Genomic DNA, 18,603 nt, shown 5'->3' with positions numbered 1-18,603 from the left:
TGAGTCAACTATTTTTATTATTTTTATTATTATAGCAATATTCTTGAGGGATGTTGTTTTGTGACTGAGTGCACATGTTTTTCATTTGGTATAATAAAACTCAATGTTATCTACTGTACTATTGGGTCCGTTAGCTATTTTTCTATGTATTATATAAGTAAAATTCAGTGTTTAAAATGTTTGCTATATGTATAAAATCAATACCCACTCGTTTCCACGGGTGATATGACGTAAGGCCAGGGATGCAGACAGTCAGACAAAAAGAATATTCAGTTTATTTGTGATTTATGTAGTAATTTTAAAAAATTAAGATACAGGTGCCTGGAATATGGTGTTATATCTAACTACCAATCGCTTAATTTTAGCGTAGGTTGTCTTTATAATCTTTTTTATAGTATTTAATTTACTTTAATCACCGAAATTTATTATAAATAAATATAATCATTAATATGTAAAATCTAAATAATCAAATTTGGTGCTAACTATTTTAATGACATTTATATTTTAAGTAACCCTGCTTCAATCTAGATAAACAACACTAACAATAATTGCAAATATATGTGGCTTTATTTGTTAACATTGATTTATTTTACTTATGATTTTTTTTAACTTTCAATAGTTTACATAAAGTAATATTGAATACAGAATGTATTTTATCATTCAATAAATAGAAATTACAATAAATGATTATAATATATAAGAATTTTAAATGATTCAGTAATTATTTACATTAAAAAAATACTGAATACGATTAAAAATATAACATTACAAACAATATTTATATATAAATTATATATATATATTAAAAGTCTTTTATAATAAAAACATAGGCAGTGTAAATATTATCAGTAATTTGTTTTTAAATTCAATTTAAAGTAAAAATTTAACTAAACTTTATGTTATTTTATCATAAATATTTACTATATATATATAGACTTATAAAATATTCATATAATCTATATAATAATTTATATACGATTAATATAAAATAGATAAGATTTTAACTTTATAAAAACAATATGATTACAAATATATTTGATTATGTTAGAAATTGAATCAAACAGGGAATTATTGTTATTGATATTGTTATTATTATAAACAATACATATTTAAAAATAATCTCTTTTTTAGTATTATATGTTTTAAGCATATAAAATAAAAATCCTATCGTTATAATTATAGCAATAGTATTGATCATTAGTAGTGTAATAAAACACATTTTGTAAAATAAATTGTAGACTGAATTGGCAACAATTATTATGGCATACGTTAAGACAACAATACCGATAGTGATAACAGCAGACAATATTAAAAACCATTGATTAAAATCACCACAACGTGTAGCTAGCATTGGCACCGGTAGTAAAATATATATAACAATCATTGAATTGACTGACAAACAGATACCAAACGTTGATTCAGTACAAAAAAAATCTGTTTTTTAGAAAATAAAAAATATATATAAAATATTAGTAATATAATTATTAAAATAAGTTAAACTAAAATATTAGATAACATTAATAATATTTAAATATATTTACCATCATCGACATAATCTTCATCATCATTTATATAACCGTTTCCTCCAGAACTACTACCAACAAAAATACGACCTCCACGTCTACCACCACTACCAGTTCCACCACCACCTCTACCCCCTGTTCCACCCTTTCGTTTAACTCTATGTATTGTCTCTTCAACAGACATCAACTGACCATAATTTATGTCATTGTTGTTGTCGTTGTTGTTATCCAGTAAATACTGGTCATTGTTTTTCATACAATAAACAGTAAATAAAAATGACAAACATGTGGTCAGAAAAATTATCAACCATTTGATCCTCATCTTCAACTAAGATAATGTTTATCAATCGCTTCAATCCTTTTTGACATTTTATCAGAAATGTCATTGCATTTCATTTTTAGTGTACAATCTGTTTATGTTTATGTAATACTTATTTTTCTATCATATATACGCATATTCTGTTGGATTATTTAGGCCTAAAAAATCACTGTTTATCCAAATTGAAAAATACAAATATAATCTAGTATTTTTTATATTTATTTATTTATATACAATAATAATTAAGGCCATTAAAATAATTTGCAGTGTTTTTTTGTTATTATAATTACTGTTACAATAAAAAAAATTGAAATGATATTCTAATTAAAATATATAATTTTATAAAATTATATTTTTTTTATTTTATAACGTTATATTGTACACAATAATTTATCAAACTATTATATTATAAAGTATTTACAAATATTATTTACAATTTATTATTTACATATAATATTTTCTAATTTATAAAAAATTAAATTTTATTTATAATTGATATCAATTGAAATCACTCTAAAATTCAGGTTCTTAAGCAAACAGATATCTGTATCAATAATTTTATTGATCGACTAATATCTAACTAAGTATCTACAGTATAATCGAAAATATTTTTACTATAAATTAAAAAATTATTATTAATTAAGTTTTCTTATATCATTAATATAAGGTTAAGTAAAATGTTATCGTAATTATCATTATTAAACTTTAAAATATAATTAAACTATTCTATAGAATAACCAATACAATAATCAAATATAGTATACAATATTAATATTGTAAAAACAAAATAAATAAATAAAATTTTCTTTTTGCTATTAATTAGTTTACTAACAATATATGCAAAAAATATTACTAATATATTTCCAATAGTATTACCCAATAACATATAACTCCATTCAATTGTATTCAACAAATTGTCGATTAAATTGATAACAATGAGTATGACATACGTCGACACAATCAAAAAGCTTGTGATAATCGTTGCCACAAACAGAACCCTCCGATCGAAATCATCAAAATGAACGGCAATTATGGGCACCGGTAGTATAATATAGCATACATACACTTTGGTTAGCCATTGACAGTGATCAAATTTATCACAATAATTAGCTAAATATTAATTTATTAGAAATTATTTTTTTTCGTTAGTATATTTCATTGACAATTTAATTAAAAAAAATCAATCGTTTTTATAATACATACTGTCATTAGTATTATTGCCAAATTGATGACAACTTGTGTAACGATACCTTCTGCCTAAAAATATACCCCCAAATCTGCCACCACCACCACTACCATGAATTCGCCAACCTTTATATTTGCCACCCTTACCACCACCACCTTTACCACTACCCCTACCACCACCACCTCCTTTACCACCCTTTCGCTTAACTCTACTAATTATATAATCCATAGTCTCTTCATCAGACATCAACTGATCGTAATCAATGTCACTATTGTTATCCAGTAAATACTGGTCATAGTTTTTCAAACAATAAACGGTAAATAAAAATGATAAACAAATGACTACAATAATTGTCATATATTTCATCATCAAATAAGATGTACTGATATATCAATCTATTCAAACCTTTTTGACATTTAATTTGAAATGTCATTGTATTGAATGTGTAGTGTATTGTGTTTATGTTTATGTAATATTTTTTTATATAACAGTACTATTATCTCTATACGCATATTCTGTAAGTTATGTAGTTTTTTAAAAAAAATTACTGGTTAATCAATTATCTAAATATAACTACAAATATACTATAATAGTCTAAAATTACTTTAAATACAAAAATATTTACTTTAAACATAATAATAATAATTTGTATTTTTTTTAACTATAATTAAATGTATTATATTGTAGTATAGGATACTATAATATTATACAGTAAATTATTTTCATGTTATCAAATATATCTGTCTCTATATAACAAATTTACAAAAGTTATATAAAAACAATTTTATTATTTACATACTATACTCTATAGATAACAACTGAAACTTATCAAATATATCATTAATAAACCAAATCCAATATAAAAAATTGTGAGCATTTTTTTATTAGTAATTATTTTAATAGAAAAATAAGTAAATCCCAATACTAATGTATTGCCAACTGTATTACCCAATACTATCTGAATCCATTGAATTGTGTTTAACAAATTGTTGATTATATTGATAAAAATCAGTATTAAATACGTCGACACAATCACACCGCTGGTGATAATTACTGCCAAAATCAGAACCCATTGATCAAAATCGCCAAAATGAGTGCCAATTATGGGCACCGGTAGAAATATATATAAGTAAATGACTTTGGTTAGCCATTGACACTGATCAAATTCATCACAATTACTAGCTATCATATATCAAATTATAATTATTAAAAAAAATTACATCAATTGTCGTATTTAATCATACAAATTTAATCAATAAAATATTTTTTGTCAATAAATAAATAAATACTTACTATTATTATCTGGAAAATTATGATTACATCGAGAAGTACCTCCACCACTACCACCACCCCCATGGCCTCCACGTCGCCAACCTTTACCACTTTTAGCACCTTTAATACCACTCTTTCCACCACCTTTGCCACCTCCACCTCCACCGCCTCCTTTACCACCCTTTCGTTTAACTCTATTACTTCTATATCTTATTGATTCATCATTGGACTGATTTATCTGAATAATATCCGTAACACTATTGTCGGACACATAGGGATCATAATTGTCGAAACAATAAACTGTAAATATAATTAATATAATTAATAAACTAATGGTTGAAAAAATAGTAACACTTTTCATCTCAGTTTACAAAACTTCATTTATTTACCAAATATTTCGTGTGTAGTCTGCAATATGTTTATATATATAATAAACTAAATATAAATTATATTTAATATACTCTACAATAACATCGCCCACACAATCATATTGTTTAGATTAATAGATCTAAAAATAGCTTTTGTGCTAATTATGTTATTATCCAAAAATATAGGATTGAATTGGAGTAAAAATGTTGGAGTAAAAAATATCTTAATAAAATGATATTAATATATGAATTTTATTATACCTATTACTACTATATTTACCTATGCTATACCTATACTAGAGTATAGCTATATAATTTATGGTGTTTAATATTTAACAATATATTATATTTTTTATACTTACATTTATCACTTATTGTATATTATTTTTATTCATTAATATTACTACAATTAAAATTAAATTTATCAATGATTACTAATTGCATTTATTTATATTGAAATTATATATTGTTTCTAATTTATTATTCCATACACTTATTATTATTTTATACTTTAAATTTGTTTAATTAAATTTTGTTTTATTTTGTTTTTTTTTTTTTTTTTTTTTGTTTTTTTTGTTTTGATTACTTTAGATCAATTTATTTACATTTTTACTATATTTAGATAAAATAATATAATAAGTTAATATAATTTAACACTAGGTTTTATTTTGTCACATTTAATTCATTTTCTGTTTTATTAACCATACATAAAATTACATAAAAAGTAAATCTATATATACAGTATATGATTCAATAAGAAATGTTATAGTTTAAAAGATTAATTAAATATTTATTTAATAAAAATACTACAATATATAAAGTATATGTTCAAAATTATAACATTACAAACAATATATTCTAACGCATAAACAAAATAAATTAAATCTTTTATATTAAAAAAATTAAAATCAATATAAATGTTAATTTTTTAATTCAATTATACAATTGTAAAAAGTTTTTATTTAAACTTTATATTGATTTATTAGTAATACTAAATTACATTTTATATAAAAATATAAATAAGGTTATATAATAAAACAATATTACAATATTTAGAGTATGATTGATTATATTAGATATTTAATTAAAGTGATTAAATAAGGAATAACTGTTATTGATTTTATTATTAATACGACAAACAATACATATTTAAAAATAATATCTTTTTTACTATTATTTGATTTAATAAAATAAAATTATAAATGCCAATGTTATAATTATAGCAAATGTATTAATAATAATCATTAAGATTAAACAATTGGTGTTAAATATATTGTCTATAACAATAATTTTGACATATGTTGATACAACAATACAACTATAATGATAATAATAGACATAATTAAAATAAATTGATTACTAAAATCAAATTAACGTGTACCTAGCATTGGCACTGGTATTAAAATATAGTCCCCAAACATTTTGTTAAGCCATAAAACGGCTTAAATGTTGGATCACTACATGAAGTATCTTTAAATAGATAGATAGAAAAATTAATGGTTATTAGTATTTAAATTTAATATCACATTATGTGTAGTCATAATTATATTTTTTAATACTATTATCTTCAAAAATTAAAACTTACTGCCAATAACAATACAACGTCCTCTACCTGATCCTCCACCAACTCTATCATCTCCATCTCCTCCTATACCTCCTGTTCCACCTTTTCGTTTAAATCTATTACTTGTATAATGTATTATCATTTCATCATACATTAACTGATCGTAATCTATGTCACTGTTTATTATTCATAAAATTTTTGTCAAAGTTTACCAAAAAATGAATTGTAAATATCATAAATAATAAACTAATTATTGAAACGATTGTCACACTATTCATCTGAATATACAATTACTTATTTATTTACTAAATTTTTCATATTTTATTTAATATTATTATTAATTACATGTTTAGTAAAAACACACAAATATTTAATGTTTAGTCTAAATGTATATCATATTTATGTACATTCTATATATAAATTACATATTATAACATAACACACACAATCATAAATTAATAGATTATGTTATTTATCCAAATAAACTAAATTGTAAAAACTTTAATTTAAAAATTTCACATAAATTATCAATAGATAAATATATAATATTACCAGAATATGTATACATAAACAATAATATTATCAATAGATAATTATTACTATTTAATAATTGAAATTATTTTTTAACAAATAATTGTTTATTACAGTATAATAACAATTATATTATATTATTTAATTAAATTAATCCAACTAGAGTCTATTTTGAAAACTTGTTTATTATTAATTGAAATTATTATATTTTATTTATAGAAATATTTAAATAATAAATATTATGGAAATATTTGACAACCTATCAAAATATTATTAAATATTTAACAATCACTAAAATTGTAAGCATCAAATAACTAATTTTACCATATTTGGGTTCACCATTTTTACCGGTACCTCCCTGTGGTAATGGTATTGCTTTAGCCTGGTCAAGCTGGACGACAATTGTTGTCTTATTTTCATATCCCGGAAGTAGTTTAGGTGGTTCCTTATCATAATAATGACAACGAGCATCGTAAGCAACCGATTTCGGTATATAAGTGATGTTAGTGGTTGGGTCGACCAGGATTTTAGGTGGCGGATCACATTTGACATATACATAATGTTCATTATAGTAGCCATAATTACCATGTTGACCATGGGCACCTACCATTCGACCTAATTTATAGCCACCATAAGCTCCCACTGCAGCACCTAATATGGCTCCAGTTCCTGTAATTTGAACAACAAAAATTATTTTCAAATATACTAATAATTATTATAAAAATATCTAATAAAATAATTTTAGAAATATACCGATTTTGGCTGCATTGCTCATCCCTGTACCTCCTATGCCATTGTTCACAGAGTATCCATGTTGACCATAATTGTTTTGAATATCTATAGGACAAAAATATAGTTAATTAAAAACATAATTAATTTAATTAAAAAAATATAATAATTGCAATAATATTTATACTGACGTATATTATTTTGTGCTGAATTAACATAAACAGGAGGATTGGCAATTGGGTGGGAATTGCTGTAGACATTGGGACCATTGTGTGCATAATTGCTAATATTGTAGCGCATCGGTTGGTTAGCGGTATGATTAGGATAACCATGATTTTGCATAACAGAACCGGTTCTATTAGGAAAGTTATGTCCTGACCCAAAATGTCCTGTCCCATTGGTATGACCTACTGCTGTATGATGGTTTGAGCTGGTAAAATTGTTTTTAAAGTTTTGATTATTATGACTACCAGCCACACCACCTCTCGTAGCATTGAATTTTGAGCTCGAGATGGGATGAGCACCGGTATGTACAGGCACTACATAACCAGTATTGATTGCAGGTTGTTTGGGATATGACGAAGGAGCACTCGACTGACTATTGTGTACATTTGTACCACTATTATAACCATCTAATTTTGGCGGTTGTTTGGGATTAGCTGGATAACCAGTTCCACTGTTTTGACTACCAGTACCACTATAGTTAGGATTATATGCTGGCTGTTTGGGATATGCCTGAGCACCAGTTTGAGTTCCAGTACCGGAACCACTATAATTTGGATTATAAGCCGGTTGTTTGGGATATGATTGACCTACAGTTTGACTGCCAGTACCGGAACCGCTATGATTTGGATTATAAGCCGGTTGTTTGGGATATGATTGACCTACAGTTTGACTGCCAGTACCGGAACCGCTATGATTAGGATTATAAGCCGGTTGTTTAGGATAGGATGAGTGAGCTGATTGTCCCGATGCCGAATAACTGGGATTATTTGGAGACTGTTTGGGATAAGAGTTAGACTGATGTCCAGCATTAGTGTATTGTTGTTTGGGATATGAATGCGGATTAGATGATCGACTACTACTGCTTCTGGAGGAACTGGACGATCGGCTACCACCTGATGATCGACCGCCACCACCTCTTCCTCCACCCTTTCTCTTAACGCGAGCACTTCTTATAGGAACCACTTCTTGTTCATCATATCTTTGTAAACCCCCTTCTTCTCCATTGATGACAATGATTGTCAAAGATATCACAAAATATAAAATCGACAAAATATTTAACCATTTCATTGTTATAAATGTTTGTTATTAGCAATAATGACTATTTTAATAATTACATAAAATCACAACCAGTTTACAATCAAATAATGTGTTTAAATATCAGTGTTTTAACAAATTTTTTATTGTTGTTAAAAAACAACTGATAACTAATTTTAAAATAATTAACAATATTACCAAATTAATTACTACATTTTTTTGTAATTAATTTGATTACAAAATGTTAATGAAATTGATTTTTTTATATCTATAAAAACGTATTGATGTCATCTCTTTGTTCAGTTGTTATTATATCATATAAGATATTCAAATAATATGATATTTTTTTAAATATAAAAGGATTTATTTAACCAGAGTTCCTGTGTTGACGTATATAAATGTTAATTTGATAATTACATGTTTTTATAAACACCATCAGGGTCTGTTTTTTGTAGAAAATAAACATTTATTTGCCAGTAATAAAATTATCATTGAAATTGATAACCAATTGTAATCAGATTATTTCATTACACAAATATTATTTAAACATTTAGACATAACTTGTTTTTACAATTTTTAGTTAAATTTATTAAATTTAATATTATTTGTCTCAAATTACAGAAAAATATGTATTAATATAAAATTATTTTAATTCAAATACATTTTGAATATTTTAATTAATATTTATTGTATATAATATAACTCATATATAATTTACATAATGTAAAGTATAGTAAAGTAGAGTAAAGTAGAGGTATAGTTTGCAGGTTAAAGAAATACAATAGTTTTAGCTAAAATTACATTACATATTATAGATATTATTATTTAGTTGTTTATTGATTTTTTTATACAATGTAATTAAATATGTAATAATAAAAAATAATATAAAAGTTATTTGAGAACACAATATGAACTATAAAATAGTTTAAGACAACACTCGCGAAACGGCAAATAAATTGTTTTATTGTTGATAATACAGAATCCATTGTCAAACATACCGTCACCGCTATGTATGAATCCGACACAACAGTCTCGACTCAGTTCATCGCTTTGTGGTTCCCGAGTCCACGGCCGCGGACCGCAACGACACTTCACTTTTGATACATTATTAGCTATGCATTAATATCAATAAAAAAATAGTTTTTACATTTTATTACTAATTAATTATATATTGAAAAATATTTAATACAACCTTTTGAACAATAATATGTACTGAAAATAATTAGTAATGTAATTATATAAATTATTTTAAACTCCATAATACTTGAAATATTAACAAAATCTTAAATTAATTTGAAATAATAAAAATTTATATATATATAAACTGATTATACAAAATACAAAAATTGCTAACTTCTAGAAATGATAGACTTGTTTAAAAAAATTATAATTTTGTGTAACAGTTTTGAAATTTTTTATACTAACTTTTCTATCAAATTTATTGTGAAGATATAAATTCATATAAAAACTAAAGTGAAAAATTAGTATATAAATTTATAAATTAATTTAGATTACTTATAAGATAATCAATTTAGGACAGTCTATGTTTATTTAGATCATTGAAAATAAAAAAATTCCCAAAAACTTGAGATGACTTGTTTGAATGAATTTTAAAATAAATTGATTCAATACTTTTATACAATTTTATAACAACAATAATTTTTTATAATATAATATCATAATTAACTTAATATGTACTATACATTATTTTAATAACAATTTTTAAATTAAGAGCCAAATATAAATATAAGCACAAAATCATTTACAAACAAACAAAAAATCAATAATTTATTATACGATTGTTTCATCATATAATAAATATAAATAGTATAAAAGCAATCGTATAATAAAATGTATTAATTTTTTGTTTGTTTGTAAATGATTTTGTGCTTATATTAATAATATTTTAATCATATTATAGTCATAGTTACACTGAAATATACTAATTGTAATTTTTATATTACACATTATTTTTTTATCATATTTGATAAATTACATTATTTTCAATTAATAATACAAAAACATACTTTTAGTATAATAATATGCTATGATATTAACTTAATATAACTGCTATTTAACATAAGTAAAGATAATTAATGTCAACAATTTTAATTACTGATAGTGTGATTATGTAATAATATTGATTGAATTTATTACTTAATACAAATTATAGTTAATACTAAGTTTATATTTAATTGATCCGAAAAAATGACACAAATTTATCAAAAGGATAGCTTTGATGGTTTGAAGAGCGTAAACCGGTATTGATAAATCCCGTATAGTGATGATAGCCCAGACCTTCCTGAGTCACCCCATACCACTTACATTCAAATCCTATTACCGCAATTTAAGATATTCGACTTTAAAATTCGAAAGTCGAAATTTTTTAATTGACGCTATTTATACATATAATACATGATTTCAATGTATTTTTAAATATTAATAACATATATGAAAACAAAATATCAATAAGTCATTTAGTATTCGAGATATTCGACTTTAAAGTCGAATATCTTAAATTGCGGTAATAGGATTTGAATGTAAGTGGTATGGGGTGACTCAGGAAGGTCTGGGCTATCATCACTATACGGGATTTATCAATACCGGTTTACGCTCTTCAAACCAGCTTTGATCGTTTCGGTGATGACTTGTGTCAAGAAATTGTCGATTTTCTGACATTTAAAAGTAAGTTTCGTTATGAATGTGTTAGCCATCAATGGCAACGAGTGATACTGACTTCACTAAGAAAAATCACAATGAAGTCAAAAGTTATGCAAAGTTTGGTTTCAAGTGATTACATATTAGAGAAACAAATTAAACAAATATTGCAAAAGTGTCCAAACATTCAGTTTTTGGATTTAAGCGATTGTGAAGCAGACAACCGATTGTTGAAAACTATTACCAATGATTGCCATCGTTTGACTCACATTTACATTGATTTTCTCGACTATAATCTGAGAGAAGAAACAGTTGAAAAGTTTTTCATAAAGTTTGCCAAACAATTGAAATGTTTTCGGTTAGAAATTGCCGACGAAGACAGCGATGTTTGTCAGTCATTCAGAAATCATTTAAAATTATGTGAAAACCTAAATGAAGTGGTATTTGGTGTCAGTTGTGGTCTAAATAAATTGGATTTATTTGATGTCATATTTGAAACCAAATATAATTTATCGACAAATGAACCAAAAACGAGTCCACTGTTCAATAAATTAATTAAAGTTGAATTTGATTACAATAATAAATATTGCAATAGATTTGACATTTCAATGGACTTGTTTGCCGAAACATACCGTAATTGTATGAAAACAATTAAAGTCAAAATTGATTGTTCGTGTGATGTCAACGGTGTCAACAAACTGGCCAATTGTTTGTCACAAATGTCTCAATTGATAGATCTGAACATTGTTTGCTTATCTCATATGTTAAGCAACAATCAATTGAAACAAATCGGCGATAACTGTGAAAAAATCAAGAGACTATCAATTTATATATCAAATACAGACACAACAATATCGTTGAATGTTTGCACCGATTTTGTTGAAACACTAAACAAATGTTTCAATCATTTGAAAAGATTGTCGATTTCTGGTTTGTTTCACAAAGACTATCAATTGTCGACCGTATCGTTAAATAAATTGAAACAATTAACACACTTAACCGTTGATATTCAAAACGGTTTAACAATTAGTGACAACTTTTTCGTTGATATTAATTGCAATTTTCCTAGACTTGAATATTTATTGCTATCAACTGTCCGGTTGGTAGAGCTCTTTAAGGAATCAAAAATCCCGAATAGTGATGGTAGCTCAGACCCCCCTGAGTCTACCCATACCACCCACATAGCTGTCCGACCTCCGCAATTCGAGATATTCGACTTTAAAGTCGAAAATTATTTTTGACGTTATTTATGAATATGACATACTATCGATGTATTTTTCAATACTAATTATGATTATAAAAAACTAAATCACATTATGTCAAATATTTTTCGAGATATTGGACTTTAAAGTCGAAAAAATAAAAATTCCGCATGATGTCTAAATGGCAATCGAAGTGCTTTTCGATTAAAAACCACAGCAAGTGGTATATATGATCCACCAAAAATTGTTAGACCAATGTTTTTGTCTACTAACTTTTTTAAACTTAATCTAATTATTAAAAATTTTATTAATTACATTATAAATAATTTATAAACTTAATTTTAATACATTTATTTTATTATATAAAATATTATTTATTACATTTAAAAATACTTAGAATATAATTCTTATTTTTATTATATTAAAACTAATTTTTAAGTCATAATTAGTAACTTTAGATATATGTGGCTAAAATTCTGTTTTTATTCAATGAAATATTTGCTTAAAAATATGAAAATATGTGGTTATATTTGCTTAAAATAGTAAAAAATGTGCTTATAATTGCTTTGAAAAGTCAAAATATGTGATTATATAGATTAATAAAATTATTAAAAATTATATATTAATTAATAAAAGTAATTTTGTGTTACAATTTATGATAAAGTAATATTTTATATTTTTATTATTTAAACTTAAAAAACGCATAAATTAAAAATATTTACCTTTTAAAATGTTTGTATAAATTTAAATTAATCTAAATAACATTTTCACTCCTATTGTCTTTTAGTAAACACTAGAAAATAACATAAAACATTTCATTATTTTTTTGATTTGTTTAGAAAAATTAACAAATAAAGTTTCATTGATAAAATAATACTATTTTTAAAAAATTGAACAAATAATACATACAAAAATACATAAAAAAATGCAATTCAACTATTATTTTACAGTTATATGCGAAATATGTCATAATATGTGATAGTATTTGATAATATGTGACTACCTTTCAAAATATGTGTTTATGTGACTAAAACTTTTGCTATAATTATTGGTTTTTAATCAATCGTTTATATATCTAATTATTTTGTTAATATCTTTAATCACTAAAAATATAAGTTATATGTGAAATAAATGCTCTAGTCATAATCAAATTATATTTAATTTTTAATAAATAATAAATTTATACAAATGTATTTTTTAAATTTAATATTTAAAATTAAAATAATTCTAATTATTATTTAAGATGCTTAAATTATTTTGTCACAAATATATATTTTGACTTTAAAGTCGAATATCTCAAAAACTATATAACAATGATCCTGACTATTATATAAATCAGTTAATAGAAAATAATATAATTAGTGATCGGAAAAACTGTTTGATATATATATATTAATAATAAATAACCTCAAAAGAAATTGATTAAGTAGAATATCTCGAAAACTATGTGACAATGAATTTTAATGAATTTTAAAAATGAATTTTAATATTTATAATTAGTATTAGAAATTGCATAAATAATAAATCTCATATTCATAAATATTTTTTTTGACTTAAAAGACGAATCTCGAAAATTATTTGACATAATGTGATTTAGTTTTTATAATCATAATTAGTATTGAAAAATACATAGAAAGTGTGTATCATATTCATAAATAACGTCAAAAATAATTTTCGACTTTAAAGTCGAATATCTCGAATTGCGGAGGTCGGACAGCTATGTGGGTAGTATGGGGAGACTCAGGGGGGTCTGAGCTACCATCACTATTCGGGATTTTTGATTCCTTAAATCACTCTATCAGCCCAACTGTCCATTTAAATAGCAAATCACTAATGTTGTTGTCGTCGATGAAAATGCTTAACACTATTATAATTACTTCGAAAAATAATATCAAACGATCAGTGATTAGTAAATTAATATTCAATATCGATAAACTTAAAATCTTAATAATAAATGGTAAACATTATCCATAAAAATTAGCAATAATTCTTAATTGATAAGTAATAATACTTTAAATAAATAATTTATTTTTTTAATTAATTATTAAATTACATAATAAGTGTAAATATAAAATAAAATAATAAAAACTCATTAAACTATATCCGAAAAAACACCAAAATATTTAATAATTTCATAAAAACAATCAATTCGTTCAATCTATTGCTAACCATCAGATGAAATAATATTTTTACTTTTAAGAAGCAATAGATTATTACAGTACTGTCGATGAAAGAGTTCAGAAAGTGCTGTCTCTTTGCTCTGTTCGTCAATCTTCTCGACCAACTGTCGACATAATTCTTCAATGTCTTTATCTTCGATCCGCAATAAAAGTGTCAAATGAGACAAAATCTCAACAAACAATTGCAATTGAAGCTCATTGTCCAACACATTGGATGCAATTTTATAACATTTTTTTATGCATTTCATTAAATCTGATTCAATAGTATTTGTCTCAAAGTTGACAAACAGTAAACTCGCTGCCAATATAGCTCTGATTTGGTCCGATTTCTTCACTAATTTAGCGCCATTTAGACAACATTGGCTCTTCAATGGACTGCAATTGTCTTCAATTTCAAACTTTATATCCTTAACAGTACTTGTAATTAGCAAAAGACAAAACAACTGAGACTTGGAATCATTGATTTCTTCTTCATATATACTAAAGGCTTGACTTATGAATTCATATGCAATGGTCTCTCTATTTTCAACCCGTGTTTTGGATGCGTTTTGTCCCGAAAGTAGATATAGTTTTAAACAAAGTTCGGGACAATTGCTATCTTTCATTAGCGAACCAATTGTTTGGTTAACAAACTGATAGATTTTTTGGCATTTCTTTTCCCATTTGGGATCTTTTTCTTCATCTGTTTCGGCTTCTTGAGAGTATTTGATGGCTAATTTGAGTGCTTCGAAAACAAGCGACGGATATGTGTAACGGATTCGTTTTGGTCCACCAGAAGACAGTGTCTTACGAGACGAAGACAACAACAGATAATAATTGTCTAATTGATTGCTGTCTTGCATGCATTGCGGCAAAAACAAAAAATGCAAAAATCTAGACAATAGGATCTGTTCGTCAATAAAGTCTTCATCGGTTTCATCGACATCGAGTCCCGCACTTTTGCCATTAATTAATGGATCACATAATTGTGACAAAAATATGTCGATTTCTTCGAGTGTCAATCTGTCTGTCTCTAGAACTTCATCCTCAGTAAAGTTTTCCAATGCGCTGTTTATTAGACTGAGTGTTACCTCCCGGTGCAAGTCATGAGCTGCTGTTTCTTTTAGCAAATCCTAATTAAATTAATAATTTTAATTACCGTAATTAAAAAATCATAAAATCAATAATATTCTGACTCACTTTATATGACGTTAATTTAAGACTCATTTTAATCGGTGATAAACCGGTGATACCATTATTAGATCCATAATTAAACGGTAGTTTAAAAAATTTGAATAACTCTTTACCCAAATTGCTTCTCAACGGTATTATCGTTTGATTTTTATCTTTAATAACTTTTAATGCATTATTTAATACACAATTAATACTCTCTTCTCGTTTCTCTCTGTCGGAAATCTTTTTAAGAGAAAAGTTGATTAACGATCCTTTCATTAGTACAATATCTTCAAGTGATATATCATTTCTCGTTTGAATGATTTGTGATATTTGTTGAGCAAATATGTCAAACAAATCATTGGGAAGTTCGATGTCTTTACTCATCGCAAGTCTGTCGATGAGTGCAATGATTATGTTTTTTACGTTTACGTTTTGTGTCAATTGAGCGCATGAATTGAGAAACGGCTGTAATGTTGCCAAATGAAACTCATCGGGAAATACTTGAATCAGACACTCCATTAGATATTCCTGTGCGATGGCGTCTCTACAAGAGACCACTTGTTCAAGAATTCCGGGCAAAACAATCTTTTTATAAATTTCTAAATCAACCGCTTCTAACTGTGACAATCTCACCTTTAAATATATTACAACAATTATCACAAATTATATACAGTATATATATATAATAATAAAAATATAACAATTTAGTTACCAGATTAGTGCCGACCAATAATCTTAATTCAAGTCTCTCTTTTTCACGCCTATCCTTATCACGGGTGTGTCCCATATGTTGCATACGAACCCACAGTTTGTTCATTTCAGCGAAATTTAGTAAAATAAAATCAATAGAGTCCTGAACACAACCGGGTCTGTCCTCTTTTACGTCACCCGATGATAGCACCACATCTTCGACAACATCGGGCAAAACGTTACGACACGATTGTAGTAAATAATTGCGCAAAAATAGACCACGAAGTGGATGCTGAACACCTGTTTGAACACAATAATTACCGATAAGTAACCGGTCTTTAAAAAATTTATCCATTTTAACAAACCTCTGCACATCTCAACCAAATCCTTGAGAATATCTTTACGACATCCGGGAGTTGTCTTCATGTATACTAAGCCAACGGTAACTAACAGATACAGTCGGGGAATGATATTACCGGCGTATTGCACCAATTCATACAAGTCGGCCATTTTGCGGCCCCTCTGAAACTCGTCCAACAAATACATCTCGAGATGTCTCAGTTGGTCAGTGACCGACATATAGAGTTCGTAATATGATTTCGGCGATAACAGAGATGTCCGCAACTCTGACAGCATATTTGATGCATGTTTTAGCGCTTCCATGAGTTTACCTGTTGTTGATTGATATCATTTAAATTAAATTTTTAATAACATTTAATAAAAATTTAATAACAATTTTAATAATCCTTATATTATGAACATAATTATCAGTGTCCACAAAATACCATATCCTAACATATCGGCCAGTAGTGGTGACCAGTGGCCACTATTTATTTATCTGATTAGTAAAACAACCGGTAATATACATAATAACCGGCATATTCTGACAAATATACTGTTTTGATTTGGATCTAATGGATCTAATATATCATATTATATATTAAATGGCTTCGGATATGACAACTAATAATCGTGTCTTTGTTAATGTCATGACTTTTGTTTTGTTGGTCACAAACCTTTGTCGAGACAGCATTTCATCTGAAATGACTGCACTTTGACGATACCTAACGACTCGTCTAACATCTTCTCCTGTTGTTCTTCAGTAGGACTGGCGATCGGTGTCGTCTGTAATGGCATTCTTCTTGTTGTTATTGTTGTTGTCTTTTGTCATAAATCAGTGACCAAACAGTTGTTGTTTGCAATGAATCGACTGTTTGTTTGTTTGTTTACCACTTGTGAGAGGCGTTTGACATCTAATGTGTGTCTAATATAATAGTTGTCTGACTTTTCACTGATTGTGTGCTAAATAAATGTTATGTAAGTTCTGGGGATTTGTCTCTAAAACAACATATTTAGGGATTTCTCTTATTATGTGTATATAATTTTTTTTGTTCAAAATATATGTATTAGAAAAATACGATAATTTTTGGACCCTTTTTTACACAATAAAAAAACACTTGTATTTCTATTAGATTTGTTGGTATAATAGTCATACATGTGTTACGTTATATAATAGCGTTAACTAATGTTTACCACAAAAAAATTTATACACATATAGAGTATTTGTATCGCTACACATGTTTTCCATACATTTAGTACTATTAGGGGCACAAAGTTATGCCTTATTTGTTACATACACTCAGAACGAGAACTTTATATATATATATATAAAGTGGAAAAAGTTAAATAACACTAACTTTTTGTATATACAGTGTGTGAGTGTATGAATGAGTGAGTGAGTCATTCAATCAATGTGTAAATATATTGACGATTGAGTCAGTGATTCAGTATTTGGGAGAGGGTTTTGGTATTGTATAGACAGACTGTGTGGGAGAGATAGACACAGACATTGACAGAGAGAGAGAGAGAGAGAGAGAGAGAGAGTGAGTGAGTGTGAGAGTGACTTATAAAGTGAAGGCTAATGGCTGGGAGAGAAACAGACAGATAGACAGACGGATAGACAGAC

The 18,603-nt window shown here is 26.2% G+C and overlaps 4 protein-coding genes across 5 annotated transcripts; all 4 read right to left on the bottom strand.

Annotated features, from left to right (window-relative positions):
- Nucleotides 1-306: 306 nt before the first annotated feature.
- On the bottom strand, nt 307-1,884 carry LOC128962341 (uncharacterized). Its single transcript, XM_054308715.1, has 3 exons — nt 1,542-1,884; nt 1,241-1,434; nt 307-384 (listed from the first exon to the last, which is right to left on the bottom strand). The coding sequence occupies exons 1-3, from the start codon at nt 1,843-1,845 to the stop codon at nt 307-309; spliced, it is 576 nt and encodes a 191-aa protein (XP_054164690.1). The 5' UTR covers nt 1,846-1,884.
- Nucleotides 1,885-2,563: 679 nt separating this feature from the next.
- On the bottom strand, nt 2,564-3,445 carry LOC128962339 (hybrid signal transduction histidine kinase B-like). Its single transcript, XM_054308714.1, has 3 exons — nt 3,046-3,445; nt 2,719-2,952; nt 2,564-2,568 (listed from the first exon to the last, which is right to left on the bottom strand). The coding sequence occupies exons 1-3, from the start codon at nt 3,395-3,397 to the stop codon at nt 2,564-2,566; spliced, it is 591 nt and encodes a 196-aa protein (XP_054164689.1). The 5' UTR covers nt 3,398-3,445.
- Nucleotides 3,446-6,971: 3,526 nt separating this feature from the next.
- On the bottom strand, nt 6,972-9,109 carry LOC128962255 (uncharacterized). Of its 2 annotated transcripts, XM_054308619.1 has the most exons (4): nt 7,684-9,108; nt 7,517-7,600; nt 7,088-7,432; nt 6,972-7,022 (listed from the first exon to the last, which is right to left on the bottom strand). In XM_054308619.1, exons 1-4 carry the CDS (start codon nt 8,783-8,785, stop codon nt 7,003-7,005), a joined length of 1,551 nt encoding a protein of 516 aa, XP_054164594.1. In that variant the 5' UTR covers nt 8,786-9,108; the 3' UTR covers nt 6,972-7,002. The 2 variants fall into 2 exon arrangements, with proteins under 2 accessions (XP_054164594.1, XP_054164593.1); XM_054308618.1 differs by having other exon boundaries at nt 7,011-7,432; nt 7,684-9,109.
- A 5,606-nt stretch (nt 9,110-14,715) lies between these two features.
- Nucleotides 14,716-17,935, bottom strand: LOC128962601 (vacuolar protein sorting-associated protein 35-like). The gene is made up of 5 exons (XM_054308983.1): nt 17,654-17,935; nt 17,003-17,308; nt 16,660-16,937; nt 15,972-16,580; nt 14,716-15,904 (listed from the first exon to the last, which is right to left on the bottom strand). The coding sequence occupies exons 1-5, from the start codon at nt 17,772-17,774 to the stop codon at nt 14,777-14,779; spliced, it is 2,442 nt and encodes an 813-aa protein (XP_054164958.1). The 5' UTR covers nt 17,775-17,935; the 3' UTR covers nt 14,716-14,776.
- Nucleotides 17,936-18,603: the final 668 nt, after the last annotated feature.

This window comes from Oppia nitens, unplaced genomic scaffold (genome assembly GCF_028296485.1).
Source record: "Oppia nitens isolate AA-2021 unplaced genomic scaffold, nextdenovo-longstitch-racon4-pilon3 scaffold6_pilon_pilon_pilon, whole genome shotgun sequence".
NCBI lineage: Eukaryota > Metazoa > Arthropoda > Arachnida > Sarcoptiformes > Oppiidae > Oppia > Oppia nitens.
Note: the sequence above shows the minus strand (reverse complement) of the source record. Positions and strands in the feature narration are given on the sequence as shown.